Source organism: Notamacropus eugenii, chromosome 1 (genome assembly GCF_028372415.1).
Source record: "Notamacropus eugenii isolate mMacEug1 chromosome 1, mMacEug1.pri_v2, whole genome shotgun sequence".
Taxonomy (NCBI): Eukaryota; Metazoa; Chordata; class Mammalia; order Diprotodontia; family Macropodidae; genus Notamacropus; species Notamacropus eugenii.
Window position 1 is genome coordinate 695,104,216 of NC_092872.1, and position 25,156 is coordinate 695,129,371.

The following is a 25,156-nucleotide window of genomic DNA, read 5'->3' on the forward strand; positions in this document are numbered from 1 at the left end:
TCATCCATCCATTAGCCATTCAATAGCCCATTGTCCTACCTGGCTAAGGAGACTTAACTAGAACTCCTGTCTCAGTCTCTTCCTTGAGGGGTATGGCTCAGTAAGTAGATACAGAGGGTGGGATTTAGATCTGGAAGGAACTTTAGGGTACATCAAGTCCAGTATCCTCATCTGGCAAAAGAGGAAACTCAATCTCCAAGGGGAAATGAGTATGCAGTTACATTGGGCATGTCTGTGAAGTGAGAGCTTTGAAAGCAAGGGCTTTGTCTCCAGCCCCAGGACTCTCTCCGCCACCGCCCCCCGCCCCCCGCCCCCTCGCCACAGGCCTCCTCTCCAATGTCCCTAGACAAGACAGTCCCTAGGATGAAGGTGCCCCTTAAGCCATGCCGCCCCCCCCCAACCCATCTGAGACAAGGCTTTCCTGACCCCATTTCTATATCTCTCGAAAGTTGAGAAAACATCTTCCTCACAGCAGGAGGCCCTGAGAAATAGGTTCATATGCCCTAAAGCTGGAAGGGACCTAGATAACTCAAGTATACTCAGTGTATGACTATCAGAACTTGGAATGACGGATGCTAATAAACACATGGGAAGGAAGTAAAGATAAAGCTATCAAGGCCGTGCTGAACTGAAAAAGGCGAGGGGCAGGACACGTAGGGAGTCTGGAGGGTAACAGTGTAGCAACACTTGTATCTACAAAACGAGAACACAGGAAGAGGCCTCCATTCTACCAACTGAATCCTTGAGGGTGGTTTTTGACAGACTCACAGGAGAAGTCAGAATGAGATAATTCATGATACAAAAATGAACTGTTAAGGTTTACAAAGTGTTTTTCCCGGTCCTGTGAAGTAGGTAGTCTAAGAGGGATCCCCATCGTACACATGAGGAGACAGGCCCAGAGAGGTATGCACTGACTTGCCTGTGGTTCTGCCAGGGCTGAGTACCAGACCCGAGATACAGCCTCAGGTGGCTCCTGACTCCAGTGTTCCTTCTTCCCAGACCCATGAAACCACAGTGTGGAAGTACAACTCTGAATTTAAGGATTTTACTCTGTAAACTTAGATTATTTCTAAGGGTTGGTGTGACCTCCCTCCCTGCCTCTGTGGCTTTGTAGTAAAAATTTCTCTGCTGATTTAAGAGGAAAAGGGACTTTGCTGATACCTAAGTCAAGACTTAGAATTGGTATACCCCCAAGTGGCTGGTTAGGGATGGCATTGGGATGGTATCAGACTGGTCTGATGGAGGGTGGTGCTTCTGCATCCTTCTATCACAGCCTCCCTCCCTGGAGTGCCCTCTCAAACTCCCACTCTCACCCCAACACACCTCAATGCCATCCTTGCTGACAGCAAACTCATCAAAACCAAGCAGGGCCGCTTTGATGACATGGACGGGGGGCAGCGCTGTGAGGCCAATGTTGATGGCATTGCTTCGTTTGGGGTCCAACACCGTTGTCATTGTCCTTCGGCCTTCAGCAGCTTTCTGTAAGGGTGATGTGAGGCTGGGGTGGGAACCTCCTTTGGGGGTGGGGACGAGTAGGGTAGGCAGAGGATGGATCTAGGATTAGGCCTGGGAGGATAGAGGCAGGGGATTGTGGCCCATTATTTCCTCCCGCAGGTTTAAGGCTTCAGAGGGCCAAGGAGGGTCATACTTTGCACAGAAACAGTGTGGTAAAATGGAAAGAAATCTGGACTTGTTGGGTCTAAAGAAATGGCTTTTAGTTCCCAGCTCTGCCAGTGACTCTGGGTAACTAATGTCCTGTTACTTAACTTGGCTGGTACTGTTTCCTAGGCTCTGGAATGATTGTGACCTCAATCTATCTAGTCCATCTTAGGGATGGACAGTTCTCCATTTTATGTAAGTGACTGGATCAAGGTGGGAAGGAGAAGACTGGAGCCAATGCTCTGACAGCCAGTCCATGGTTCTTCCCACCACGCCCTGCTGTCACTGGTTCAAATGAAAGGCGTGGGCTCAAATATCTGTAAAGTCTATTCCAGGTCTTAGTTCTGTCACTGGGCTTCCCTACATTGGGAGGATAAGGGAGGTACCTTGTTAGACATCACTTCCTTGGCTCTAGTCTCAAACAGGTGTTCCAACTTTGCAGTGTCCAAAGTCACAGGCTCCAGTGAGGCCCATAGGGTGGGGCTTGGGCCAAACCGACCCAAACCTTTGACTCCCTTTCCAGGCTTCAACTCCCGCCAAAACAGCTTCACAGTCTTCCTCTTAGGAGGGAGGATGGGACCATCAGTGGCAGAAGGACCTGGTGGAGGTGGGGGTACCCCAGGGGGTGGAGGAGGAGGGGGCACCCCTCCTAGGGGAGGTGGAGGTGGAGGTGGTGGTGGGCATCCTAGGGGCAAAGGGGGTGGGGGCGGAGGATTCCCAGGGAGGGGTGGTGGTGCTGGGACACCTCCTCCAGCCCCAGTTGACTCGGTGGCCAACAAGTCCTGGTCTTCGTCCTCCCCTAAGTCAGAGAAGTCTAAGTCTCCAATGCGGAGAGAAGGTTGGCGTTTGAGTGGCTCTGAGGTGATGTTAGTCTCTGGGGTCAGAACCTCAGACTCCAGGATTCGCTGGGCTAGGATTAGGGGTCGGGGAAGTGGACTTCTTGGGGTGCTTGGGGTGCAGGGGGTGGGATCTGGCTCTGGGGTGCTCCACAATTCTCGGGGGTCTGTGAAGATAGGAAAGAAAGTCATCACCATGGTTACCCTACAAACCAAAGGTAGAGTTCCCCTCCGAGGCTTATAAGGGCAACATTACTCTCTCCTCCTACTAGGGGGCAGAGAAGATCCAGAGAATCTCCAGTTTGGGGGAGAGAAATACCACAGGGGTCCTTGGGAAGGGACCCAGCCTCCCCAACAACTCCTTACCTGGGTGTCCATCAGCCTCATCCAGCACAGCCCCAGCCAGGGCCTCAGCCCGACCCTGGGCCAAGGCAGCCTGCTTCTCGGTTTCAGCTGCCGCCACGTTCTCCAGGAAACGGGCTCTGCAGGAGAGCTCCCATTGGTGCCCAATACTCGGCTCCCTCTCCAGCCTGCCTTCCTCAGTGCCTAGAGTACTCAGGCCCATCCCCGCCAGCCAGCAACAAGCCTACTTGCTATAAAAACTGAGGCCTACCTTCCATGGGCCAGGACTCTTTCCCTGGCAAACACACACAAACCACCCCTCCTCCCCCCCATATATGTACACGGGCACACACAGCCCATGCAAATAGCAGCCCATGCACTGAGCAGAGAGCATGGATTTGGCAACATAGAGCCTGGGATCAAATCCTCTGCCACTTACTAACTGTGATTTGGGGAAAGTCCCTCAGCTCTCAGTTCCCCTTTCCTTATGTGTAAAATGATGGGAATGAACTGGGCAATCTCCATGTTTCCTTCCACCTCTTAGGGTCTTGAATGGAAAGTGCCCCTCTCCCCTTCTCATTTGCCAAGGACTCCAAGGCCATTCATCATGTTCAAGCCTCTGCTTCCTGTCTGGAATTCCCAACTCCTGTGGTCCATGGAACAGTATGACTAGATGGCCAAACCCATCCAGGATTTTTTGGGTACTATATTTAAAACATTTTTTCCTTTTGAAATGCTTTTGTACGATTTGTTTTGAGGCTCACAAGCTCTTGTTTGGGCCTCAGGGGAGGTGGAGGGCTACCACCTTTCTTGACCCAGTCCTGAGTCAGGGCCATCACACATGGAGTCACACCACCCTTCTGGGCAGCCCATTCTTTGCCCCCTTCTTCAGCCTTATCATATTAGGGTTAGTGCCTCATAGCCTCGAAGGCCTATTCTATGGCTCTTTCCAGTGTTCTCTTAATTCCTGGCCCTCTGCTTATCCCTAGTCTCTTCTCTATCTGTAGGCCAGGCTATCCTAGAACTGAGGAAGGCATCAGGACCTGAGCTGGGCTGAAGCTCTTTCCCACTATCCAGATTCCTCAGATTAGTATCAAGCCAAATCTTAATAGGAATATCACTACTTCAGATTCCAAAGGTCTACTATGCTCCCAAGATCTTTCTCAGCAGGGATAGGGGATATTTGGTATACAGTTAACTCTTCTGTCTGCTAGGTCCTTTCCTGAGCTGGTCCAGGAAGCTGTTTCCGGGTCTTTTGAAGAGTGAGGATGGGAACCAGATGTGGAACTGAGGGGGAAGAATGGGTACCCCTGTAGGGGGTTCCCCGGAGGGTCCCTGTTGCACATGGGGAAGCAGTTCTGAAGCAGGAGCACAAAGTCCTGAGCAGGGCCAGATGAGGCCAGTTTCACTCCGTACTTACTCAAACCTGTTCAGCACAGGCGGGACCCCTGGGACCGGGGGGACAGGAGGGCTCTCAGGGGCCCTAGGGGAAGAGACTTGTTCATCTTGTAGCACTCCTGGGGCGTCCTTTGATCGGTCCCATTCCACACTAGCTTAGTCTCTCTTATATACACAACGACCCCAGGGAAATATTCATCCCATGAGCCTTACCCAAGTTTTTAAACACCTCACCACCATCACCCCTCTTTTCCCCCACACCTGAATCCCCAGCTCCCAGGAGACAAGGATGGGGGAGGGAGAGACACAGGGAAGGGAGAGGAAGAAAGAGAGAGAGGATGGGGGAACATGATGGTGAGGAAAGAGGATGGGGAAGATGCTGGAATATGGGAGTATGGGGAAACCAGAGGAGAGAAGGGAGAACAGTAGAAATAAGATGAGAAGGGGAAAGGGGAGAGAAGACTGAGGAAAGAGAGAGAGAAAATGGAGGATAAGGAGGGAGAGTAGGAGACAGACAGTTCAAGGGAGGCTTGAGGTTCTGTTCACTTTAGTCACTTACCAAAGAGGAACAGTTTGATGAAGTCTGGAAAAAGAGAGAAAAGTTGGGCAGGAGATGGCTGGAGGTGCCCAGGGAAGGGAGCAGGGTGTCCCAGAGAGGGCACAAAGCTGGGCTAGCAGAGGAAGAGAGTAAAAGGGACAAGCAGAGAGAGGGGCCCAGGTCTGGGCAGCAGACCTTTAAGTACTGGTATGTACATCCCCAGAGGGTGAGAGGCTGGCAGTGCCAGTGGGCCACGAGGAGGGGGAACCAAGGGGGCAGGGGTGGTGTCCCATCTCTGAGCACCTGACTTACTTATAGATGCTTCTTTCGCCCAGCGCATCTGTGGGGGGAACCACAGTGGGGCTGGGAAACAAGACCACTGAGGAACTGAGGCAGGGGGCTGGACCTATGGGGCTAAAGTCAGGACTGTTGGTTAGTGTGGGTTCAGTTACTTTCCTCCTCCCTCCTTCTCTTCTACTCCTTATCTGACCATTATCTACTGACTTTTCACCTCTCCCTCTGCCTTCCCATCATCCCAAACTCCTCTGTTTACACTCTCCTGGGTCATTACCCCTGCACTAGCCACTCCTGACGCTCTGGTAAACCAGTTCAAATCTACACTGCTCTCTTCTCTTGAGTCCCTGGGGCCTTTATCATTTCTCCAATTGTGCCCTGCCAAGACTCAGCCTTGGATCATGCCCACCACCATCTGCCTTCACTTTTACACACATACTCTTGAACGAAGGTGGAGAAAATCGTGCAAACATTCTGACTGGGTCCACTGCAATTTTATGTCACAACTGGGCCTTCATGGCTGCTGGACAATCCTACTATACCTCCCTTATCAATTCACCATCCCCCTCTCCAAGTGGCTCTTCCAAACCTTTTAATCCCCTTCAAGCCTTCCATGGCTCCCCACCTCTCAGCTCAGAATCTTGCCTCTAACTTTACAGAAAAAATTGAGGCCATTCACCGTGAACTCTCTTTTCTCCCTCTTTCCTCATCTATCACTCAGATGCCTTCTGCCACTCTCTCCTCCTTCATTCCTCTGCCCCATGAAGAGGTGGTCTTACTCCTTACCAAGGCTAACTTGTCTACTTGTTCCAGAGATCCCATTCCATCCCATCTCCTCCAACACATTGCCCCTCTCTGTAATCCCCATCCTCACTCATCTGACTCCCTCACTGTCTATTGGCACCTTCTCTACTGCCTATAAACATGCCTGTGTCTCCCCTATCCTCAAAAAACTCTCACTTGATTTTTGCTAACTAGCATCCTATGCTCTTTTGTGGCCAAACCCCTGAAGAAGGCCATCTACAACAGATGCCTCCACTTCCTCTCCTCCTGTTCTCTTGGCCCCCTGATCTCATCATTCCACTGAAGTTCCCAGTGATCTTCTAATGACCAAACCCAGTAGCTTCTTCTCAGCCTTCATTCTTCTTGACCTCTCTGAAGCGTTTGATACTTAATCAGCCTCTTCCCCTTGATATCTTTTTCCTTCCAGGTTTATAGGAGACAACTCTCACATGGTCCTCCTCTTACCTATTTGACCTCTCCTTCACCTCTTCTCCTTCCATATTCCTTCACTTGATGATTTCATCAGCTCCCATGGACCTCTAGTCTCACATCTTCAACTGACTTTCAGACATCTTGAACTCAACATGTCCAAAATTGAACATATTCCCTTTCCTCTAAAGCCTCTCCCTTTCCAAATTTCCCTATTACTGTTGAGAGCACTACACATCCTCCAAGTCCTCCAGGCTTGAAACCTAGGAGTACTCCTAGACTCCTCACTATCTCTCACCCCCCATTTCTAAGCTGTTGCCGAGGCCTGTCAATTTTACCTTTGTAACACATCTCTAATATGCCCCCCTTCTCTCTTCTGACACCGCCACCTCACCCCCCCAGGAAAGACCCTTGCCCCTTCATGTCTGGACTCTTGCAGTAGTCTGAGGGAAAGGGGCTGGAGTAGGGGGGAAATCCTGCCTGCCTCAGGTCTCTCTCCACTCCAATCCATCCTCCATTCAGTCTCTAAAGTTGTTGTCTTAAAGCATCAGTTCAACCATGTCATCCTCACACTCAATAAACTCCAGTGGTTCCCCATCACCTCTAGAATCAAATACAAAATCCTCCATTTGACATCCTAAAACCTTCATAATCTGCCCCTCCACTCCTTACAGTCTCCTTAGACCTCCCACCCCTTTCACACTTACACACACATGCACATACACACACACACACACACACACACACACACACACACACACACACACACACACACTGTCTCTCTCTCTGTCTCTCCAACCCAGGGAACACCAGCCTCCTGGCTGTAACACAAACAAGACCCTCTGTCTTACAGCTCTGAGCATTTTCTCTGACCGTCCCCCGTGCCTGGAATGTTCTCCCTCCTCCTCTGTATGTACTGGCTTCCTTTAAGTCCTGATTAAAATCCTACCTTGTACAGGAAGCCTTTTCCAAGCCCTCTTCATTCTAATGCCTTGTCTCTCTTATTTTCTGTTTATCTTGTATGTACCTTGTTCATACATATTTGTTTGCTTGTTGCTTTCCCCATTACATTGTGACCTCCTTGAGGGCAGGGGCTGTGTTTTGCCTCTCTTTGTGACCACTCTGTCAGTCAAGAAACATTTATGAAGTAACTACTATGTGCTAGACACTTTGGGCTAAGCACTGGAGATAGAAAAAGAGACTAAAGGCAGTCTTTGCCAAGCAAACAAAATATCATGAACAAGTGAAATAGAAAATAATTAAGGGAGGGAAGGCATGAGAATAAGGCTTCTTGTAGAAGATGAGATTTGAGTTGGGGCTTAAAGGAAACCATGGAAGCCAGTAGGTGGGGATGATGAGGGAGAGTTTTTCAGGTCTGCTGAGAGATGGAGTGCTTGGCACATGGTAGGCACTTAACAAACCTCATGAATACTTACTGACTGACAATGATTCACTTACCGAGGGTGAGCTTCCACAGGAGACTTGGAGGGGGGCAGGATGGGACAGCTGGCCCTAGCAGGAGAGCTGAGGCTATACCCTGTCCCCTCCAGGGAACGCCGGCTCCTCTTTCCCTCCTCTGAAGATGGTTTCCTGCGCTCCCGCCGTCCGCCTGCTACCCCCTCTTCAGGGTCCCCATCTTCTAGCCGCAGGGCACTCTGTAGAAAGAGAAGAGGTAGAAGTGAGGAAGAAAACCTGGGAATTCTGATGCCCCCCGATGCCCCAATTCTGGGATCCTTACCTCATAGAGGACAAGCTGTGCCCTGAGGTCAGCGTCTGTGCCAGAGCTACCCAGGTGCTTCTGCACAATGCTCTCCATGCCCTGTTGCTCCAATGCATCCGTCACATCGTAGAATGAGTCCTGGTCAGGAAGGGCTGCCAGTGTCTGTAGGCACCACGCTAAAGGTGAGGTTGGGCCCTCAGCCACCATAAAGGGTTCTGAGACCTGATAATGAGGGTGCTGTGGGGTGGGTGCTAGTCCATGGGTGGGTATGGGGGGGACCCTAAGGGCATGAGGACCTCTGCTCTTCCCCCAGCCCCAAGCACCTTGTTGATCAGTGTCATGGTGAACACCAGCAGTTCTGGGTCAGCACCATTTTTCTCCTCCAGGATGGACACAAAGGTAGCCCATGGGTAAGCACCTGTGGAGTAGGTGACAGAAGAGGTGTGTGGGAAGGTAGAGAGCGCACAAAATGAGGGCATGGGGGCAACAGCGAGGAGAGAGGAGAGAAGAGGGAAGGGTGCCTGACCAGTGGCATTGGCAACAGTATTGACAGCGTGGATGAACAGCCGGGCATTTGTCTCTGCATATTCCACAAACACCAGAAGGAGCTTCAGGGATGTCTTCACCACCAGACGAGACTGGGGAGAAGGAGGCATCCAGTAAGTAAGGTCCTATTATTTCTTGGTAGCATGTCTTAGGCAGGGGGTTATGGGAAAGGGGAGCTCAGCCCTACTTTGGGGACTAAAGGGACTTCCCATACAGAAGCAGAGGATGAAGGCAGGAAAGCTTTTATGAAAGGAGCCTGGGAAGGGAGATGTCTTTCACTGGGATGAGGCTTTCTCTCCAGGGCAATATTCTTTGAGGGATTCTCTAGGGGGTGAAGCCTGTGGGGGAAATTCTTCTGTTTTTCACCCAAGGGCAGGAAGCAGAACTTCAGTGTTGTGACATCACTGAGATGGTAGTTAAGATAGCGCCATGTTTTCTTTTTTTCAGAATCTAAACCAGTCAGAGCTAGAAGGGACTTTAGAACTTAGAATGGAAGAACAACTCTCGTTATCTCTCTCGATTTCACCTCTGCCACTCACTGTCAGATCTCCGATCAATCAACCAATCAAGCAACAAGGATTTATTAAGCACTGGTCATGTGCCAAACCCTTTGGTAAATACTAAGGCTACAAATGCAATAAAAGAAAGTCCCTACTCACAAGTCAAACCAATAAGCATTTTCTTTTTTGCTATTAGAAATTTTTTTAATAAGAAAAATTTTAAAGTTTAATTAAATTAATTTAATTTAAAATTTAATTTATTTTCAGTTCCAAATTTTCTCCCCACTCCCTCCCCCATCCCCAATTGAGGAAGCAAGAAAAACAAAACCCCTGTTGCAAAACACTTATAGTCAAGAAACACAAATTCTTGCATTGGCCATCTCCATAAAAACGTCTCAGTTTGCACTCGCCTCTCCAGGAGGTGGGCAGCCTGTTCCATCATCAGTCCTCAAGAAGTATGGTTGGTATCATTTGTGCCACAAGCATTTGTGAAGCCACTGGGCTAAGCTGGGAATAGAAGGAGTTCTAACACAGGAGACAAGGGCAGGTAGAAGAATACATGTAGTATCAAGAGAATGGGCACAAAAGTAGTTGGTGGGATGAGAAAAGGCTTCAGGTAGAAGGCTGGAGATGAAGAGGGAGGGAATGCCAGGAATAGAGCAAAGCCAGTGCAAAGGCAAGAGGGCAAGACATGGAGTATCCCATGTGAGGAACACTGAGAAAATCTCTTTGGCTGGACTGAAGAGTGCAGGATGTATTCTTGTACAATAAATGTTACAATAAATAAATGTACATTGGGGCTGGAAAGAGAGTTTGGGAGGAGTTTGAGAAAGTCCTTAAGTGCCAAGCAAAGGAGTTTATTATATCTGATTCTAGAAGTAATGGGAAGCCATGGGAGCTTAGAGGGATCAGACTTAAGGAAAATCACTTTGGCAGCAGTGTGGAGGATGTACTAAAGTGGGGAGATATTTGAGAGAGGGATTGCCTAGGCAAGGGGCAAGGAAGCATGAACTAAGGTGGTGACTATGTGTAAGGGGAGAGAAATCAGATGAAAAACACCATTTTTGTCAATGATTAGATATATGAGGTAAGGGAGAGTAAGGTCAAGGCAGGATTATAAAACTCAAAGACTGGAAAAACAATGGTGCCTTCAACAGAAACAGGGAAATATGGAAGAGGGGTAGGTTTAGGGGGAAAGATAATGAGTTCTTTTTTGGACATGCTGAGTTTGAGATGTTTTGGGGACATCCAGTCTGAAATGTCTATGGGGCAGTTGGTGATGCTGGACTGACGCTTAGGAGATAGACTGGGATGGATAAGTAGATCCAGAAGTCACTGGCATAAAAATGATGACCAAACCCAGGGGAGGCCATGAGGTCACCATGACCAAAGAAAAGAGTAGGGGGGCTAGGACAGAATCTTGGGTAACATTCATGTTTAGGGGATATGATTTGGACAATGAATTAATGAAGGAGGCTGAAGGTAGTTAGACAGGTAAGGAAAGACTCAGGAGGAAGCAATGTGAGGAAATCCAAGGGAAGGGTATCCAGGAGAGGGTGGTTAACAGGGACAAATGCAGTAGAAAGGTCACCAGCATCTGAAACTTCTGTACCTCCCAAGATTCTGAACCCTGAAATTCCTTTAATAAAAGGGTTTGCTCTGTGAAATTTGGACTTAGTCAAAAGGATTTATTCAATAAAACTTGGACTCAGTCAAAGGGTTGCACTTGAGGACCTAGAGGGAGACACATGGTCTCAAGGCTGTAGGTTTCCCACCCCTGACCTAAAATGTTTATCAAAATGAACCATTTTTGGTATTTATGCTTTATGTTAAGGGGGATTTAAAAAATTCACATGCAAAAGTTACAATCAGTTTGTGTTGGCTGTTAACACTAGCCAGGACCTAACTAAATACTAGGGGACGATGCTGAAAAACAGTGCTGACAAGATCCAGTCCAAATTCAAGTTATTTACCTCACTGGGCCCTCAGTGCTATAGGTGTTCATCAGTGACTGACTTCCTCTAACACTTTTAGAGTTGGCAATGTAAGTGAAGAGAAGGAAATGGATTTGAGAGATGTTGTGGAGACCGTACAGGAGAGGAAAGGAAAGAATCAAGGGTGATGTCAGGGCCTTGAGTATGGGTGACTGAGAAGAGGATGGTGTCCTTAGTCTGAACAGGGAAGTTGGAAGGAAAGGCAGGCTTAGGGGGAAAGTATGATGAATTCCATTGTGGCCATGCTTGAGGCGCCATTGAGACCTGCAGCTGGGAATGTCCAGCATGCCATTGGGACATGCAGGCCTGGAGCTCGAGAGATTTAGTCTATATATGTAGATTTGGGAGTCAGAGAAGAGATGAGATCACCAATGGAGAGAAGCTGGATGGAGGAGGGAAGAGGACCAAGGACAGAGCCTGGGTAAATGCCTGAGATTAGGGGACTGGAAGTTCAAGAGGCCAAGAAGGAGTGGTGTGACTGATAATAATCTGAGGAGAGTAGGGCTAAGGTAAGAAAGAGCAGTCACAAATGCTGTCTAATTCCACATGTTTCAAATACATCTTTTCTCTACTGTCTTTGCCCATCATCCTAGATCAGGTCCTCATCACCTCTCTCCTGGATTACACTGGCCTCCTTGTCTCAGTTTCCCTTCTTGCCAGGCAATCCTCCACCCAACTTTCTTAAACTATAAGTAGGACCAAGTCCCTCCTCTGACCAAAAAGCTTCCATGGCTCCCTATTCCGTTCAGAATAAAAAGTAAGCTCTTCAGCCTGACAACCCTAACCCAATTAACTGTGCCAGCTTTATCTCATCCTATTCTCTTTCATGCACTCCTTGGACCAACCAGATTGGGCCACTAGCTGGTCCTTGACACCTATGGCACCCATCTGGTGGAGTGAGGGGAGACAGCTTAGATGCAAGTGGGGGAGGTCCCAAGAAGAAGCCAGCCAGTCCATGCACTCTCATGCTTTCCTTTCAGTGTTTCTTCCTCCCTCCCTCCCTTTTATGTGTTGTCTTTCCCGATCAGGATGTAAGTTTCTTTCTTTTTACTTGTATTTGTATACCAAGCTCAATGTTTGGCACATAGTGAGTGCTTAAATCTTTGTTGGTTGATTTTACAGATGAGGAAACTGAGGCAGGATGGGGTGGGGGGAATGAGTCGTTCAAGGTCACAGTTAGTGGCAGCAGCTGAATTAGAACCTGGATCTCCTGACAGCCCTTACCGCCTCCTTCCCCTCCCTCACTTTCTTACTACACTTACATCGTTCAGGGTTGGCAGCCTCCAAAAACAGAAGGGAGAGAGGGCAGGTTTACTCACCACACTAGCACAGAGGGTGTAGAGCCACTGCACGGTTTCACTGTGTCCAACCACACCCAGCATGCCATCCACAAACAGCATCACCTGACCCAGGGCTGGAGGAGGGATGGCTGGGGTCAGTGCGACAAGGGCCGGAGCCCCAGCCAGCCAGTCAGCAACAAGGATTTATCAAGCATTTCCTATGTGCCAGGCAGTGTACTAGGCACAAGAGACACACAGGAAGGCAAAAGCAGGGCTCCTGCCCTCAAGTTGTCTAGTGGGAGAGATCACATGCAAACAGCTACGTACAACTATGATATATACAGGGTAAAGTAGAGGTAATCACCACAAGGAAGGCATGGGGAGGGGTATGTGTGCAGGGGAAACAGGAAAGGCCTCTTGCAGAAGGTGGGATTTGAACCAAGTCTCAAAGGAAACCAAGAGACAGAGAGTAGGAGGGAGAGCATTGCAGGCGTGAGGTACAGCCTGTGCAAAGGCCTGGAGATAGGAGATGAAGTAATGTGTAGGCAGAACAGCCAGGAGGTCAGTGTCACTGGATCATAAGTAGGAGAGTAAAGTATAAGAAGACTAGAAATTAAGGAAGGGGCCAGGTCCTAAAAGGCTTTAAAAATCAAACCGAGAGGGGAGTGGGTGGGAGACAGCACCACCCGCAGAATGAGGCCATGGCAGGAGAGGGGCAGGAAGGACAAAAAGGGCTAACCCATGCCTAGACCCACCTCGGAGAATATAGCTCTGGTAGTTATGGTCTGCGGCGGCCCCCACTCGGATCAGACAGCTCAGGCCCTCTGAGTGTACAAATTCTGGTACCAGGTCCTTGTCTTCCTACAGAGGCAGTGGGGGAAGAGCTCAGGGGGGAGCACCTCCAGATGCTCCCTCCCAGGCTGGCCTCCTAGTGACCCCCTCACCTGGAAGATCTGCTTCAGGGAGAAGAGTGAGCGGCGCAGCTCAGGGCCGCTGGATCTATAAAGCTTCTCTGTAGAGGGCAGATGGATGGTGAGGCACTGCTCACCCAGGTACAGCCTCGGGCCCACCCCCACCCAGGACAGGATGTCAGACACAGACTTACCCTTCCCCTCTCAAGAGTAGGCAGTGAACCTGGAATAGTCACTCAGGCTCAGACCCTCCCACACCTATCTCAGCTATGTAGTAAGCTGACCACAAATTCACCCTTCCACAGCCTCCAGGGGCAACTCCTCCATCCCTGAACCCACCTCCCACTCTCCCCAAGGCCTACTGCGTTCACTCTCCATTCCTGGAGTGACTTCCTACCCACAACTCTTAGGTCAGCCATCCCCTGGGGAAGAACAGAGCCCTAGCTGGGGATGGCCCCCACATACATCCTGCCTCTTATCTGCCTGGCCCAGGCTCCCCACTCCCTCCTTCCCAGGAAATGGAGAAGAGTCCTAAAGAGTTGTGATGGGGGTGGCTGCAGGGTGAGAGCAGGAACTCACCTAGGATGGCATGGACTCGGATGGAGAGCTGGGTACGCAGAATGAGGGTGGGCTTCCTCCCTTTGCTAGGTGAAAAGTAGAAATTTAGGGCCAGATGTGACCTTTAGAGATCACTTGGGCCAACCTCATTTTATCGATGGGGAAACTGAGGCTCAGAGAGGTTCTGTGACTTCCCTAGGGTCACACAGGTAATAAATACTGTCCACAGGGGGGCCGAGAGCTAGGCTGTCAGAATAAATCCAGACTGCTTCACTGTATCACAGACATCACCCCTTCTCCTGGCCCTGCCTAAACTAATCTCAGTCCTGAAAGTCTGCCTCCCTCCCGACATTTCTCACACAACGGCTTCTACATTCCAGCCAAAAACTCCAGGAAGAAGTTCAATTCAACTCCCTCTCCCTCTCTCTTGTCCCTAGTCCTGGGGGAAGGGTGGCGCTGACAGACAAGGGCCCCTTAAGGACAGAGGAAGCTGGAGGGTTTGGGCAAACACAGGTATACCAGGCATTCCACATTAACTCTCCCACAGGCTGTGTGCCCTCAAGGGGTTCTTGGGGGAGAGCAGTGGGATACCCCATTCCTTCTGCCTAGTTTCTTTCCCTCCCTTCCCCCTCCCTCCATCCATATACTCAGAATGTCAAGGGGGGGTGGGGGTGGGCAAAGAGGAGTGCCAGCCTGTTGAGAGATGGCTGAGACTCAGGGCAGTTTCCAGGTAGGGGAAGGAGGCAGGAAGAGGATCCCTGCAGGAATGAATAAAGCCCCTCCCCCCCTTGCCCAAGTCTCTCTGGAGAAAAAGCAAGGAGGGACTCTCAGGCCCTAGTATATACTGTGGAATCAGGGGAGTCAGAGCCCTGAATTTGATTTCGAGTTCTACCATTAACTTGCCATGTGATCCACGGGCAAATCACTTTCCTATGGGCCTGTTTCCTCTTCTGTAAAAAGGAGAGGTTCAGATGAGGTAACTTAACAGGCTCTTCCAATTCTTATCCTGGTTTCTTATTTACTAGCTGTGTGATCCCAAGAAAATCATTTAACCACTGGGCCTCAGTTTCTCCATCTGTAAGATGGGAATGGGAATCCTTCCACTGCCTTGGTGCCCTAGGAGCTTCAAGGCATGAATGAAATATCAAGTTATTATTATTTATCTGTGTCCTTGTGTTTGTGTCTAACCACTATTTCCTTAGGAGGGGGCAGGAAAGAAATGAGTTCTGGGCCTCAGGAGAAATTAAGGGAATAGGTACATATGTCAGGGGCTGAGCGAGATCAGAGGTATAGGTTAATGAAATTTTAGCCTGGTTTTGTGTGTGTCACATAGCAAGCCTTAAAATAATGCCTTCTAGTGTGCATGTGTGTGTGAGAGACAGAAAGTTTGTGTGTGTGTGTGTGTGTGTGTGTGAGAGACACACACACATAGCCTTAAATAATGTCTCCAGTGTGCATGTGTGTGTGTGTGTGTGTGTGAGACACATAGCCTTAAATAATGCCTTCCCAGAGCTCACAGTGATTACCGATCAGAGCTCATGCCCCAAGTTTCACCCAGGGAAGAACACAGACCAAGGAGAAGATGGGAATCGGTGGGGTGAGAACAGAGAGGAAAGGGTCTGGGGTAGGGGACAGAAAAGAAAGAGGCTGAGAAAGGATGGGTGATTATGGAGGCAGCAAGTAGCAGAGATGGGACTGATATGCCTTCTCCTCCCAACCCTAGGTTGAGGGTAAATACCAACCCAATCTCTTCATAGAAGTCATCCAGCATCTCCCGCTGCTCTTCTAGGGACAAATCTGGGTCCAGATAATAGCCAGATGGAGATACTTGCAGGGCACAGTCTTCTAGCTGGAAGTTAAGAGAGAAGGATTCTTTCAGAGACTCTTTGCTCTTCCCTCTCATTGCCCCCTGTGGGAACTCCCAGATGACTTTGGCCCTCTCCCTGTGCAGTTCACACACAGGTAGGAGCTCAGTAAATAATGACTTACATTTATGTGATATTTTATGACTGTACCCTGGTGAGGCCGACAATGTACACACTCCTTCTAACCCCAGCTCAAGGCTGCTTCCTACGTGTCACCTGGTCCGATCTCCCAATGGCTGGTATCTCCCACACCGCTGGACATATTTTATGCGTATTTTTGTATGTATTTATATCTAACATTTGTTTCTCCTGATCCAATGGAAAGTCTTTGAAGGGAAAGAGGGCTGCCTGAGAGTATTATTTTGACAATGCCTGACACAAAGCACTACTTAATAAATGGTTGTCAGTTGATATTTGCCCCCATTTTTACAGATGAGGCGGCCAAGGCCCATGACCCAAAACCAAGCACTAGGGTGAGATCCCAACTCCAGCTTCAGTGCTCTGTCTGCTAGACACACTTCCTCTTTTTGATTAAAAAGGATGAACCTTGCCTCAAATGCTGCCATTAGCTACAAGACAAATTATTTCTTCTCTCCGGGCCTCAGTTTACTCCTCTGTAAGGTGGGGGAGTTTGGGTGCATGACTTTTTAGGTGTCTTTGAACTTAAAATCTTGTGATTCTGAATCATTTAACTTGTCTGAACCTCAGTCTCCTTATCTGTGTAGTGGGGATGATTTCCATACTATATAACCTGTAGGACAGTTGTGATAAAAGTGCTATAAAAAGATGAGTTATTATTATAATTTTTCCATCATTCTACAGGATGGAGTTATTCCACCTGTTCCAGTATAGGAGGGCAGGGGAAAGAGACCAGGACCCAGGTGCATCATAAGATCTCAGACTTATAAGGGACTTCTGAGATCACCTAGTCCAACCCCCTGCTTGGCATCTCAAGCAGATGGTCCTCTGGCCTCTTTCTGTTCTCAGACAGCACTGCCTGCAGGGCACTTAGCTGTTGACACACTCTTGGGCCAGATCCCAGCCTCCATCCCATCCAGTCAAATTCCTCCTCTTCTGTAGCTGGGTCCCTCCCCTTTCTACCTCCTTATTTCTTCAATCTGCATGGTTTAGCTCTAGCAGAGGAGAAGTAGGGGAGAGGAAAGTCAGGGGAAAAAGGTGGGGGTGAGTGTTCCTTCTTCCCTACTATCAAGAGGGCCCACTAGGAGGTGCTGACTCCCTAAGGCCTCAGCTGTCTCACTGTAAGAGAGGTAACTCTCTTGAAGAAGGAAACGTGGCTAGCAGAGGTAGCTGGAGCAAGACATTCAAGTGAAAGAGTTTCCAAGACTCCAGGTGGGCCAAGACAGGGCAAAACAGACAAAAAACCACCCACAATGCAGCTGAGTGGTACACTGGATAAAGTCAGGAAGACCTTGAGTTCAAATCCCACATCAGAAAAATACTAGCTGTGTGACATTAGGCAAATCACTTAGTTTCAGTTTGCTCACCTGTAAAGTGGGGATAATAATAGCACCTATCTCCCAAGGTTGTTGTGAGGAGAAGAGAGATAATATTTGCAAAGTTCTTTGCAAAACTTAAAGTGCTATGTAAATGCTAGCTACTATTATTAAAAGCAGATTCATACAGACAATACTGTTCTCATCTGGAAGCAGACCTTGGGAGGCGCCATAACCCAATGATCAAAGAATCTGCCCTTCACCGGTACTGTGAGTCATGTGGACTGTGAAGATATAGATGAGGCGGATGAACTGTCTATTGACTCTGATTTTTTCCCCCACTTTGAGAAGCCTTACTTCCAGAGTTGTGTCATAAGTCTGGAATGACACTATAGGTCCCTAGGGAAGGCAGAGTTTGCCAAAAGCATCAGCTATTTGACTTCCTCACAATTTTAAATTATTTTCCTGTAAGAAGAAGCCTCAACCTCAGGATGGTACTGAAAGTGACTATGTAAACCCTTGGAGGATGTGGGGCTCACCAGAGGGAAATGTTTTCTTGACTATCTAAAGACGAGTGTAGGCCTCCTTCCTGCATTCTTTGTTGTATAATTAACCTATTCTGTGTTTCATGCCTTGGAAGAACAATGCTTGCCTGGGAGCTGAGGGCCCTTTGGGGAAAGCTACAAATGAGCCACATTCAGATATTACCAGGGAAAACCTGAGAGTTTCCAATTCTGAGCCATGGGTTATCCTAACAGTAAGGTCCCACTAAATTCTAGGGTATAGATTTAGAGCTAGAAAGAGCCTTGAATGTCCCCTAGTTTAATCTCATGTTTTAGATGAGGAGACTGAGGCTCGGGGGGTGTTAAGTTACTGTCCCAGGTCATATATATATCAAGTGGCAGAGCCGGGATTGGAAACCAGGCCTGCTGGGCTCTAGATCCAGAATTTTGTCCACCTCACCTTATTGGGCAGTGACAGGGTTGTGGTGAGAGCTTTGAAAACTGCCAAGTGCTAGAAAAATGGGCATTAGAGTTAGTCAGGAATTCCAGATTCAGATCCTGCCTCTGTTTCTTACTTGAGATCTTGTGTTCATAAGGTCATAAAATTTAGAGCTGGAAGAGATCTTACAAAGCAACTCTTTCATTTGACAGATGGGGAAAACAAGGCCCAGAAACGGGAAGTAACTTGGTCAAAGTCTCTTATTCGGGTCTCAGATTTCCCAATGATAAAGTGAGGGGATTAGATTAGTTAATTTCTGAGGTCCCTTCTAGCCCTAATAGTCTATATGCCCAGGGACAGACACACACACACACACACACACATACACATACACACACCATATAATATATGTGTATTATACATGTTTATGTATTACATCATATATGTGTTAAGGGTCGTATATACATACACATCTATATAAGTGGTGTGTGTGTGTGTGTATGTATGTTCCTCTAAATATAAAGCATTATATTATTTCAATGGGACCAGTACAATAGAGAGGGCTCATTTGGAGGAGGGACAAGGAGCCCCGTCCATCCCCCAGAGGGTGGGGCGATGGGGTTGTCTGAGGTAATGCACCTCCCTTCCCGCTTGGGACAAACACTGTGAGCCCTGGTCCCACTTCCTGCTTGGCTCCTCGCCCTCCCTTCTTAGGGGAAGGGAATAGGAGCACAATCATCCTCTCTCTTGGGCTATTTTAGGAGGAGACCCAAGAGAGTGGCAGAGACCCTTCCCATTCCCTTCCCCAAAGGAAAGCTGGTGGGTAGGGGGAAGGGAAGAAGGACAGAATCCAAGGGGAAGAGAAGTAAGAGATTGGGCTGTTTCCTGCTTAGGGTCAGTTTGACTGACTGCTGTCTTGCTGTCTCCTTGGCAGGGCACCGGATTAGAGTAAGAAACCAGGGGGCGTCCAGGTCCAGTTCTGCTACCCTGGAGACTTTGGGCAAGGCGCTGAGCCTTTCTAGGCCTTAGTTTCCTTATCTACAAAATCAAGAGGTTGGATGAGAGGGTGGGCAGCAGTCTGAGGAGTCCAGAGGGGCCATAACATCAGTCTTCAAGTATTTGAAGGGTTGTCACGTGGAGGTGGAATTGGCTTTGATCTGACTGATGCCTGAGGGCAGAACTGGGGGAAGCCTGAAGTGGGGGAGGGGGGAAGGTAGATTTGATGGCCCTACCTTTAAGATTCCATGTTTCAACTAAGCCCTGCCACTAACCAGAATTATAAATAATAGTTATTTCTTTGATACTTGAGATTTACAAATCTCAATGCTTACTACGATGCTTTGAGGTAAGCAGCATGGTATAACAGGGAGCGAACTCTGGACCCTACTTCAGATCGTTCCTGCCTCTTATTACCTCAGCCTCCTTGGGCATGTGGGCCTCAGTTTCCTCATCTGTAAAAATGAAGGGGCTGACCTCTGAGGTACCCTTCACCTTTTCTGATTCTGTGATCACCTTCATTTTACAGATGAAAGAAAACACCAAGGCTCAGACACTGGCCTAGAGGTCAGAGCCAGGATTCAAATTCAGTTTTCTGGATACCACACCAACCCTCTTTCCACTACAACACAAGGGTTTCTATAATATGACCCTGGGCAAATCATACTCCTCTGCAAAGGGAGGATCTGGAGGATCTCTGAGGTTTTTTCCAGTTTTAACATTCTGCAGATGATGTCAAGGGCATTGAGCATTTTCTATACAGGGCAAGTGTAAGTGTTCTCCCTCTTCCTGAGGAGAGCAACCTTCAGATCCTGACTGTCATCAGACAAAGCAGCTGCTCAGCTTCTTAGCCATCTGCCCCCCTCCCTTGAGTTCCCTAGCAACTCATTTATAGTAGGTTATACCCCACCCTGGAGTAGCTAGATGGCATCGTGAATAGAGTGCTGGTCCCAGAGTTAGGAAGAGTTCAAATACAGCCTCAGACACTTACTAGCTGTGTGACCCTGGGCAAGTCACTTAACCTTGTTGACCTCAGTTTCCTCATTGGTCAAATGAGCTGGAGAAGGAAATGGCAAACCACTCTAGTATCTTTGCCAAGAAAATGGGGTCATGAAGAGTCAGACATGACTGAGACAACTGAATAAATACCCCACCCCTCCTGATGCTGACCAATACTGAGGTTCCCCCTCCCCCTTCCCCCAATGACTCAGCATGGCACACCAAACTCCCTCCCTCCCACCTGGAACTATACAAAAAGAGAGTCACAATATCCCAATACCCAGATCTTCAAAGAACCATACAGAGATGCCAAAAATATCTCTCAGATCAAAGACCTGGGTTCAAATCCTGGTTTTTCTACCAACCAATGTGGCCTTGAGCCACACTCTAGGTTTCTTTATCTACAAAATGAGATAAATGCTAAAGTCCTTTCTAACTCTAAATTTTAATTTCATATACAAATGCACAATGAAGAGGGAAATCTTTCAACTGCTCTGTATTACATGAGGAAGAGAAGTCCAAAACCCAGTTTGTTCTAGAGTAAGGTAACTTAGCCAGAGCCCTCTCTGCCATCAAATGTTAGTCAGATCCCAGAGGGCTTGAGTAACCCTGTCCTCACTCAGGCCCTTTCTCCTTCAAGTTTCTTTCCCACCCCATCCCCTCCAGCCTTCATCGTAAAAGGTTTAAATTCTAGTTATGCCAACTCCTTGGGTGATCTTGGGAGGTCACTCAATTTCCTCCCTTCCAGTTTGCTTCAGAATTTTAGCATACTCTAATGTAAAGAGTATTAGATCTGGAGCCAGAAGAAACTGGTTCAAACAACCAATTTTTTGCTGCTTAGCACCTGTGTGACCACGAACAAGTTACACCTTCTCTGAGGTCCTGTCTGCTCCTCCATAAGATGAAGGGGTTCTACTCAAGGGCCTTTAAGCTGTAGGTCTGTGATTCACTATCATGTTAAGACCACTGGAATTTCAGCTGGACGATCTAGGTTTGAAACCTGGCTGTCACTCGATACCAATGTGATCCCAGCCAAGTCTGCTTCAACTCAGAGCCTCAGTTGTCTTATATGGAGAGTGAGGGTATTAGTCGGTTTTAGAGCTTTTTCATTTCTCTTTCCCCCTTTTTAAAAACTAAATTTAAAAAAATCTTAAATATTAAAACAAATACAAAAGAAAAGAAAAAAGCATTGCCATGTGTACAGTAGAACATGAGATGATGCAAAATATACAGTAATAAATTTCCATGACAAGAAAGTTTATATAAAAAATGCTACACATTGTGTAGTATTTACTACTACACAGTATGTAGCTGTCCACCTTTTCTTTGCTTCCTTGTAAGTTCTTTAGTTCTCTGCTATGCACTTTTTACTTTGTGTTTTTTTAAATTTCTAAATCTTTCATTTCTAACTTTTGACCTAAGCCCTCCCTCCCCCTTCCTTATTCTTATACATCCCAATTCGAACCTCCTCATTTGGGTAATTTTTAATCCCTTCTATCTGATGGCAGCAGCAGCTACCCTCCTCATCCCGTTTGATTCAACTTTCTACCCTCCCCCAACTACATCTCTAGGTGATGCCTGCCACCCATTTTAGATAAGACAGAAGCAGCAGCTGTCTTTTATGATAGCCTGAAAAGGTTTACAAAGGTATTATTTGCCCCATTTTTCAGATGATGAAACTGAAATTTGGAGAGGTTAAAGTGATTTTACTGATCAGGGCTGGGTACAAAGGTAGTAAGTATCTGACCAGGTATTTGAACAAAGGTCTTCCTGACTCCAAGTAGAATATTCTCTCTATTATACCATCTTACCTGGGGAAGCTAGGTGGTGCAGTGGATAGGGCACCAGTGCAGGAGTCAGGAGGACCTGAGTTCAAAATCTCACCTCAGACACTTGACACTCACTAGCTATGTGACCTTGGGCAAGTCACTTCACCCCAATTGCCTCAACCTGGGTCATCTCTACTCATCCTGATGAATATTTGGTCACTGGGTTCAGATGGCTCTGGAGAAGAAGTGAGGCTGGTGACCTGTACAGCCCTCCCTCACTCAAAACAAAGTCAAGTACAAGTCATGTCATCATTTCTTTGATGGCATGGTCTTCTTCGGCAATGAAGGACGAACAAACACACTCCATGTTACCTCCTGATCTTCTCAGGGACCAGTCTCTGGGTCAAGTGGGTTCTTCAAACTGGGAGTGAGGAACTAAAGAGGAGTGACTAGTCTGATGAGCCTCAAGATACCCATTCATTCACTTAAAAAGTATTTACTGGCCTTAGACTCTTAATTATAGGATCTAGAATTGGAAGAGCCCAAAGGCCTTATGCACTGCTCTAAGGAAGACCTTGTTCAAATCCTAAGCAAGTCACTTAACCTCATCTATAAAGTGGGGATAATAGCACCTACCTCCCTCAGGTTGTTATAAGGATCAAATGAGGTAACTATAAAGTGCTCCGCAAACTTTTAAATGTTATAAAAATTATAAATACTAATTATTATCATTGTTACTATTATTAACATGCTGCTACCCCTCCTGACCTTTACTAGGCTAGTCAGTTTCTCCTGGAGCTCCCAAACAAATTCCCACCCCTTAATGGTCCTCCCTCAGATCACCACCCCTGTGGTCTAGTTGGCTCATGTGGGTGCTGTCAGGGCCAGGAAAACAGCTGGATGGTGCAGATTCCAGGACAGCAGGATGGTGCCTGTTCCCCACACCCTGGCCCCAACTAGCCTGAGATATTTCCGCTCTAGTCCCAGGGCCCCTTCCTGGGGTCACCTGCTCTCCATTCTGGGTCACTTGGCCATGAACCAAGGCTCTGGGTTACATTCTTTGTACCCTGGGGCCATGCCAAATTTCCCCTTTCTCTCCCTGATGCTTCTGCCCCCTGTTGTTTTATGTCCTCAGGGACCTCATCATCATAGATTCCTGACTAGCAGATTTCTAGACCAGTGGTGATGGTGGTAGGGGGTCAGTTGGAACTTAGGGGTTGGGTTCAACAGTACTCTCACCTTCACAGTAGCTGGCTCTAGGTCTTCCAACTCCAACTTTCACCCCTCTTCTGTCCATGAAGCTCTCATTTATCTTCAAGGTTAGTAAGCCCCTTCCCTTATAGGACTCAACACAGTACTTTGGCTGTCCACCTCTGATGCATCCACCACGTATAACTATTGTGTTACAGTTACTGGGGAAAGATCACAGTTCCCTACTACACTGTCAGCTCCATCATGGTGTGAACTGGGTCTTATTTAATTTTGGCATCTCTTCCAGAACTTAACTTTAAGTCCTCTACACGGTATACTGGTGTTTGAATAGGGTCATAGACTTAGAGAAGGAAGGGAACTCAAAGGTCATTAAGTCCAACCCCCTTTTTTTCTAGATGAAGAAACCGAGGCCCAGAAGTTCGCCCAGGGTCACACAGCTATAATAAGTGTCCAAACAAGGTAGGGTTTTAACCTGATCTTAATCCAAGCCCTGAGCTCTATGGGCTACTGCATCACTGAGCTATAGTCAATGGTGTAGTTGGATGGTTCACTTCCTAGGCTCTCTCCTTTGTTTCCATCTGCTGTCACTAGGGCCTCCCACCCACTTTCCTTCAGAGATTTTCTTCCTTCTTTAGCACCCCCCCCCCCCCCCCCCCTTAGCCTTAGCTGGCTAATTACTGCCATATAACAAGAGCCTCTTCGATCTACCTTTTCCCCACTAGGGCTCAAACCCTCAGGATAATAGAACTTCAACTCTTCATTAACAGTGACAGCTCCTGGACGAAGATTTCCCAAGAGGCCAAAGAGAGCACTGTTCTTTCCAGGATCTCTCATGGCACTCACTAGACACAGTGGGAAGAGCCCTGGATTTGGAGTCCAAGGACTTTGGGTTCCAATACTGCTATGGACACTTACCAGCCCCTTCATCTTATCTGTAAAATGGGGATAACAATAGGTACCTTACTTCAAAGAATGGCCGGGAGGAAAGCCTTAGTAAACTTTAGAACCCACAGAAATGGGCTATCACCTTCCTCACTGGACTATTGTGAAGTCTTAATGAAACAATTCCTATACAATGAATGGCAAACACTGAAGGACTGGATCAATTGTTTGACTGGGAATGGGACCTGGTCTAACATGTCATAAGAGGTAACAGCCAAGCTGTGGTTAGGGATTGGGGCAAGGGAGGTCTCAGAGACTTGGGGTTCCCTGAAGAAGGACCAATGGTTAGGGCTGTCCCAGCCTAGCCCTCCCCCCCCTCCTAGATAAGCAGTCCCTCTGGTGTCTGTAAATAACCCCAAACTGGTCCTCCCGGTTTCAGAAGGCACACAGAGAGTTTAAGGTAGAGGAGCATAGAGGAAGCCAGAGGGAGATGGCTAAAGACATACACTGACATAGGAAATAGAGATATTTTAGGGCTGTCCTTTGACTGGAGGAGTTAGGTAGCAGCAGGTCCATGAGGCCACAAGCTCTCCACCCCTGGGCTAGTCCCTCTTTCCCAGGGTGGCTGTGATCATCAAATGTACTTTCCTGGTGTCCCAGTAAGGGCCCTGAGCAGAAGGCAACAGACTATATAACAAGGTCTACTCCCTACCCCTCTACCCCCCCTAAAAAGCACCGCAACATATCAGCTTGGGTTTCCCAAGGCATAGAAACCAAGCCCTTACTTAGACCTAAGAGAGACTGTGGGAAGAAGAATGGAGAGGCCGGCAGGGGCCAGGAGAGCTGATAGAATAGGCTTCTCAACCCTCCCCCAAACCCTTCTGTGGGAAAAAGCAGCTTGGGGCAGAGAGAAGAGGGAGGGAGTGAGTCATAGCTTCATAATACACCCTCCCTCTCTGGTCTGGAGGTTGCTCCTGCTCTGATTCACTACTCCTTCACTGAGATGTGGGGTGTGGAAATGAGTTCTCATCCCTTCCTGGTCATCCCCTACTCACACATACCCCCCCCTCAGCCCCAGCCTCCACTGCAGCTCACTGATGGATACACCCCACCTCCCCAGCCTAGATCGTAGATCAAAGAACGTCACAACTAGAAGATCTCCTTAGGGAGATCACCTAGACCAGCCTCACATTTTACAGATGGGAAAACTGAGTCCCAGAGATTAAGTAACTTGTCCAAAGTCATAAAG

The 25,156-nt window shown here is 48.0% G+C and overlaps 1 protein-coding gene and 1 long non-coding RNA gene across 4 annotated transcripts in view; one reads left to right on the forward strand and one right to left on the reverse strand.

Annotated features, from left to right (window-relative positions):
• The window catches only part of FHOD1 (formin homology 2 domain containing 1), a 35,817-nt gene that overhangs the window by 4,918 nt on the left and 5,743 nt on the right, over nt 1-25,156 (reverse strand). For 2 of the 3 annotated variants that reach the window (XM_072636016.1, XM_072636014.1), the window contains exons 2-16: nt 15,531-15,637; nt 13,810-13,874; nt 13,264-13,331; nt 13,075-13,180; nt 12,359-12,453; nt 8,526-8,637; nt 8,323-8,417; nt 8,018-8,161; nt 7,738-7,934; nt 5,086-5,187; nt 4,795-4,818; nt 4,258-4,320; nt 2,862-2,977; nt 2,046-2,662; nt 1,324-1,479 (exon numbers count right to left, since the gene is read on the reverse strand). In XM_072636016.1, the coding sequence (XP_072492117.1) occupies nt 1,324-1,479; nt 2,046-2,662; nt 2,862-2,977; nt 4,258-4,320; nt 4,795-4,818; nt 5,086-5,187; nt 7,738-7,934; nt 8,018-8,161; nt 8,323-8,417; nt 8,526-8,637; nt 12,359-12,453; nt 13,075-13,180; nt 13,264-13,331; nt 13,810-13,874; nt 15,531-15,637 (2,067 nt within the window). The remainder of the gene's footprint in view (nt 1-1,323; nt 1,480-2,045; nt 2,663-2,861; nt 2,978-4,257; nt 4,321-4,794; nt 4,819-5,085; nt 5,188-7,737; nt 7,935-8,017; nt 8,162-8,322; nt 8,418-8,525; nt 8,638-12,358; nt 12,454-13,074; nt 13,181-13,263; nt 13,332-13,809; nt 13,875-15,530; nt 15,638-25,156) is intronic. The other variant, XM_072636015.1, reaches the window with a different exon arrangement.
• On the forward strand, nt 8,569-9,206 carry LOC140521235 (uncharacterized). The gene is made up of 2 exons (XR_011972837.1): nt 8,569-8,658; nt 8,993-9,206. It is a non-coding gene; the product is annotated as an uncharacterized lncRNA (long non-coding RNA).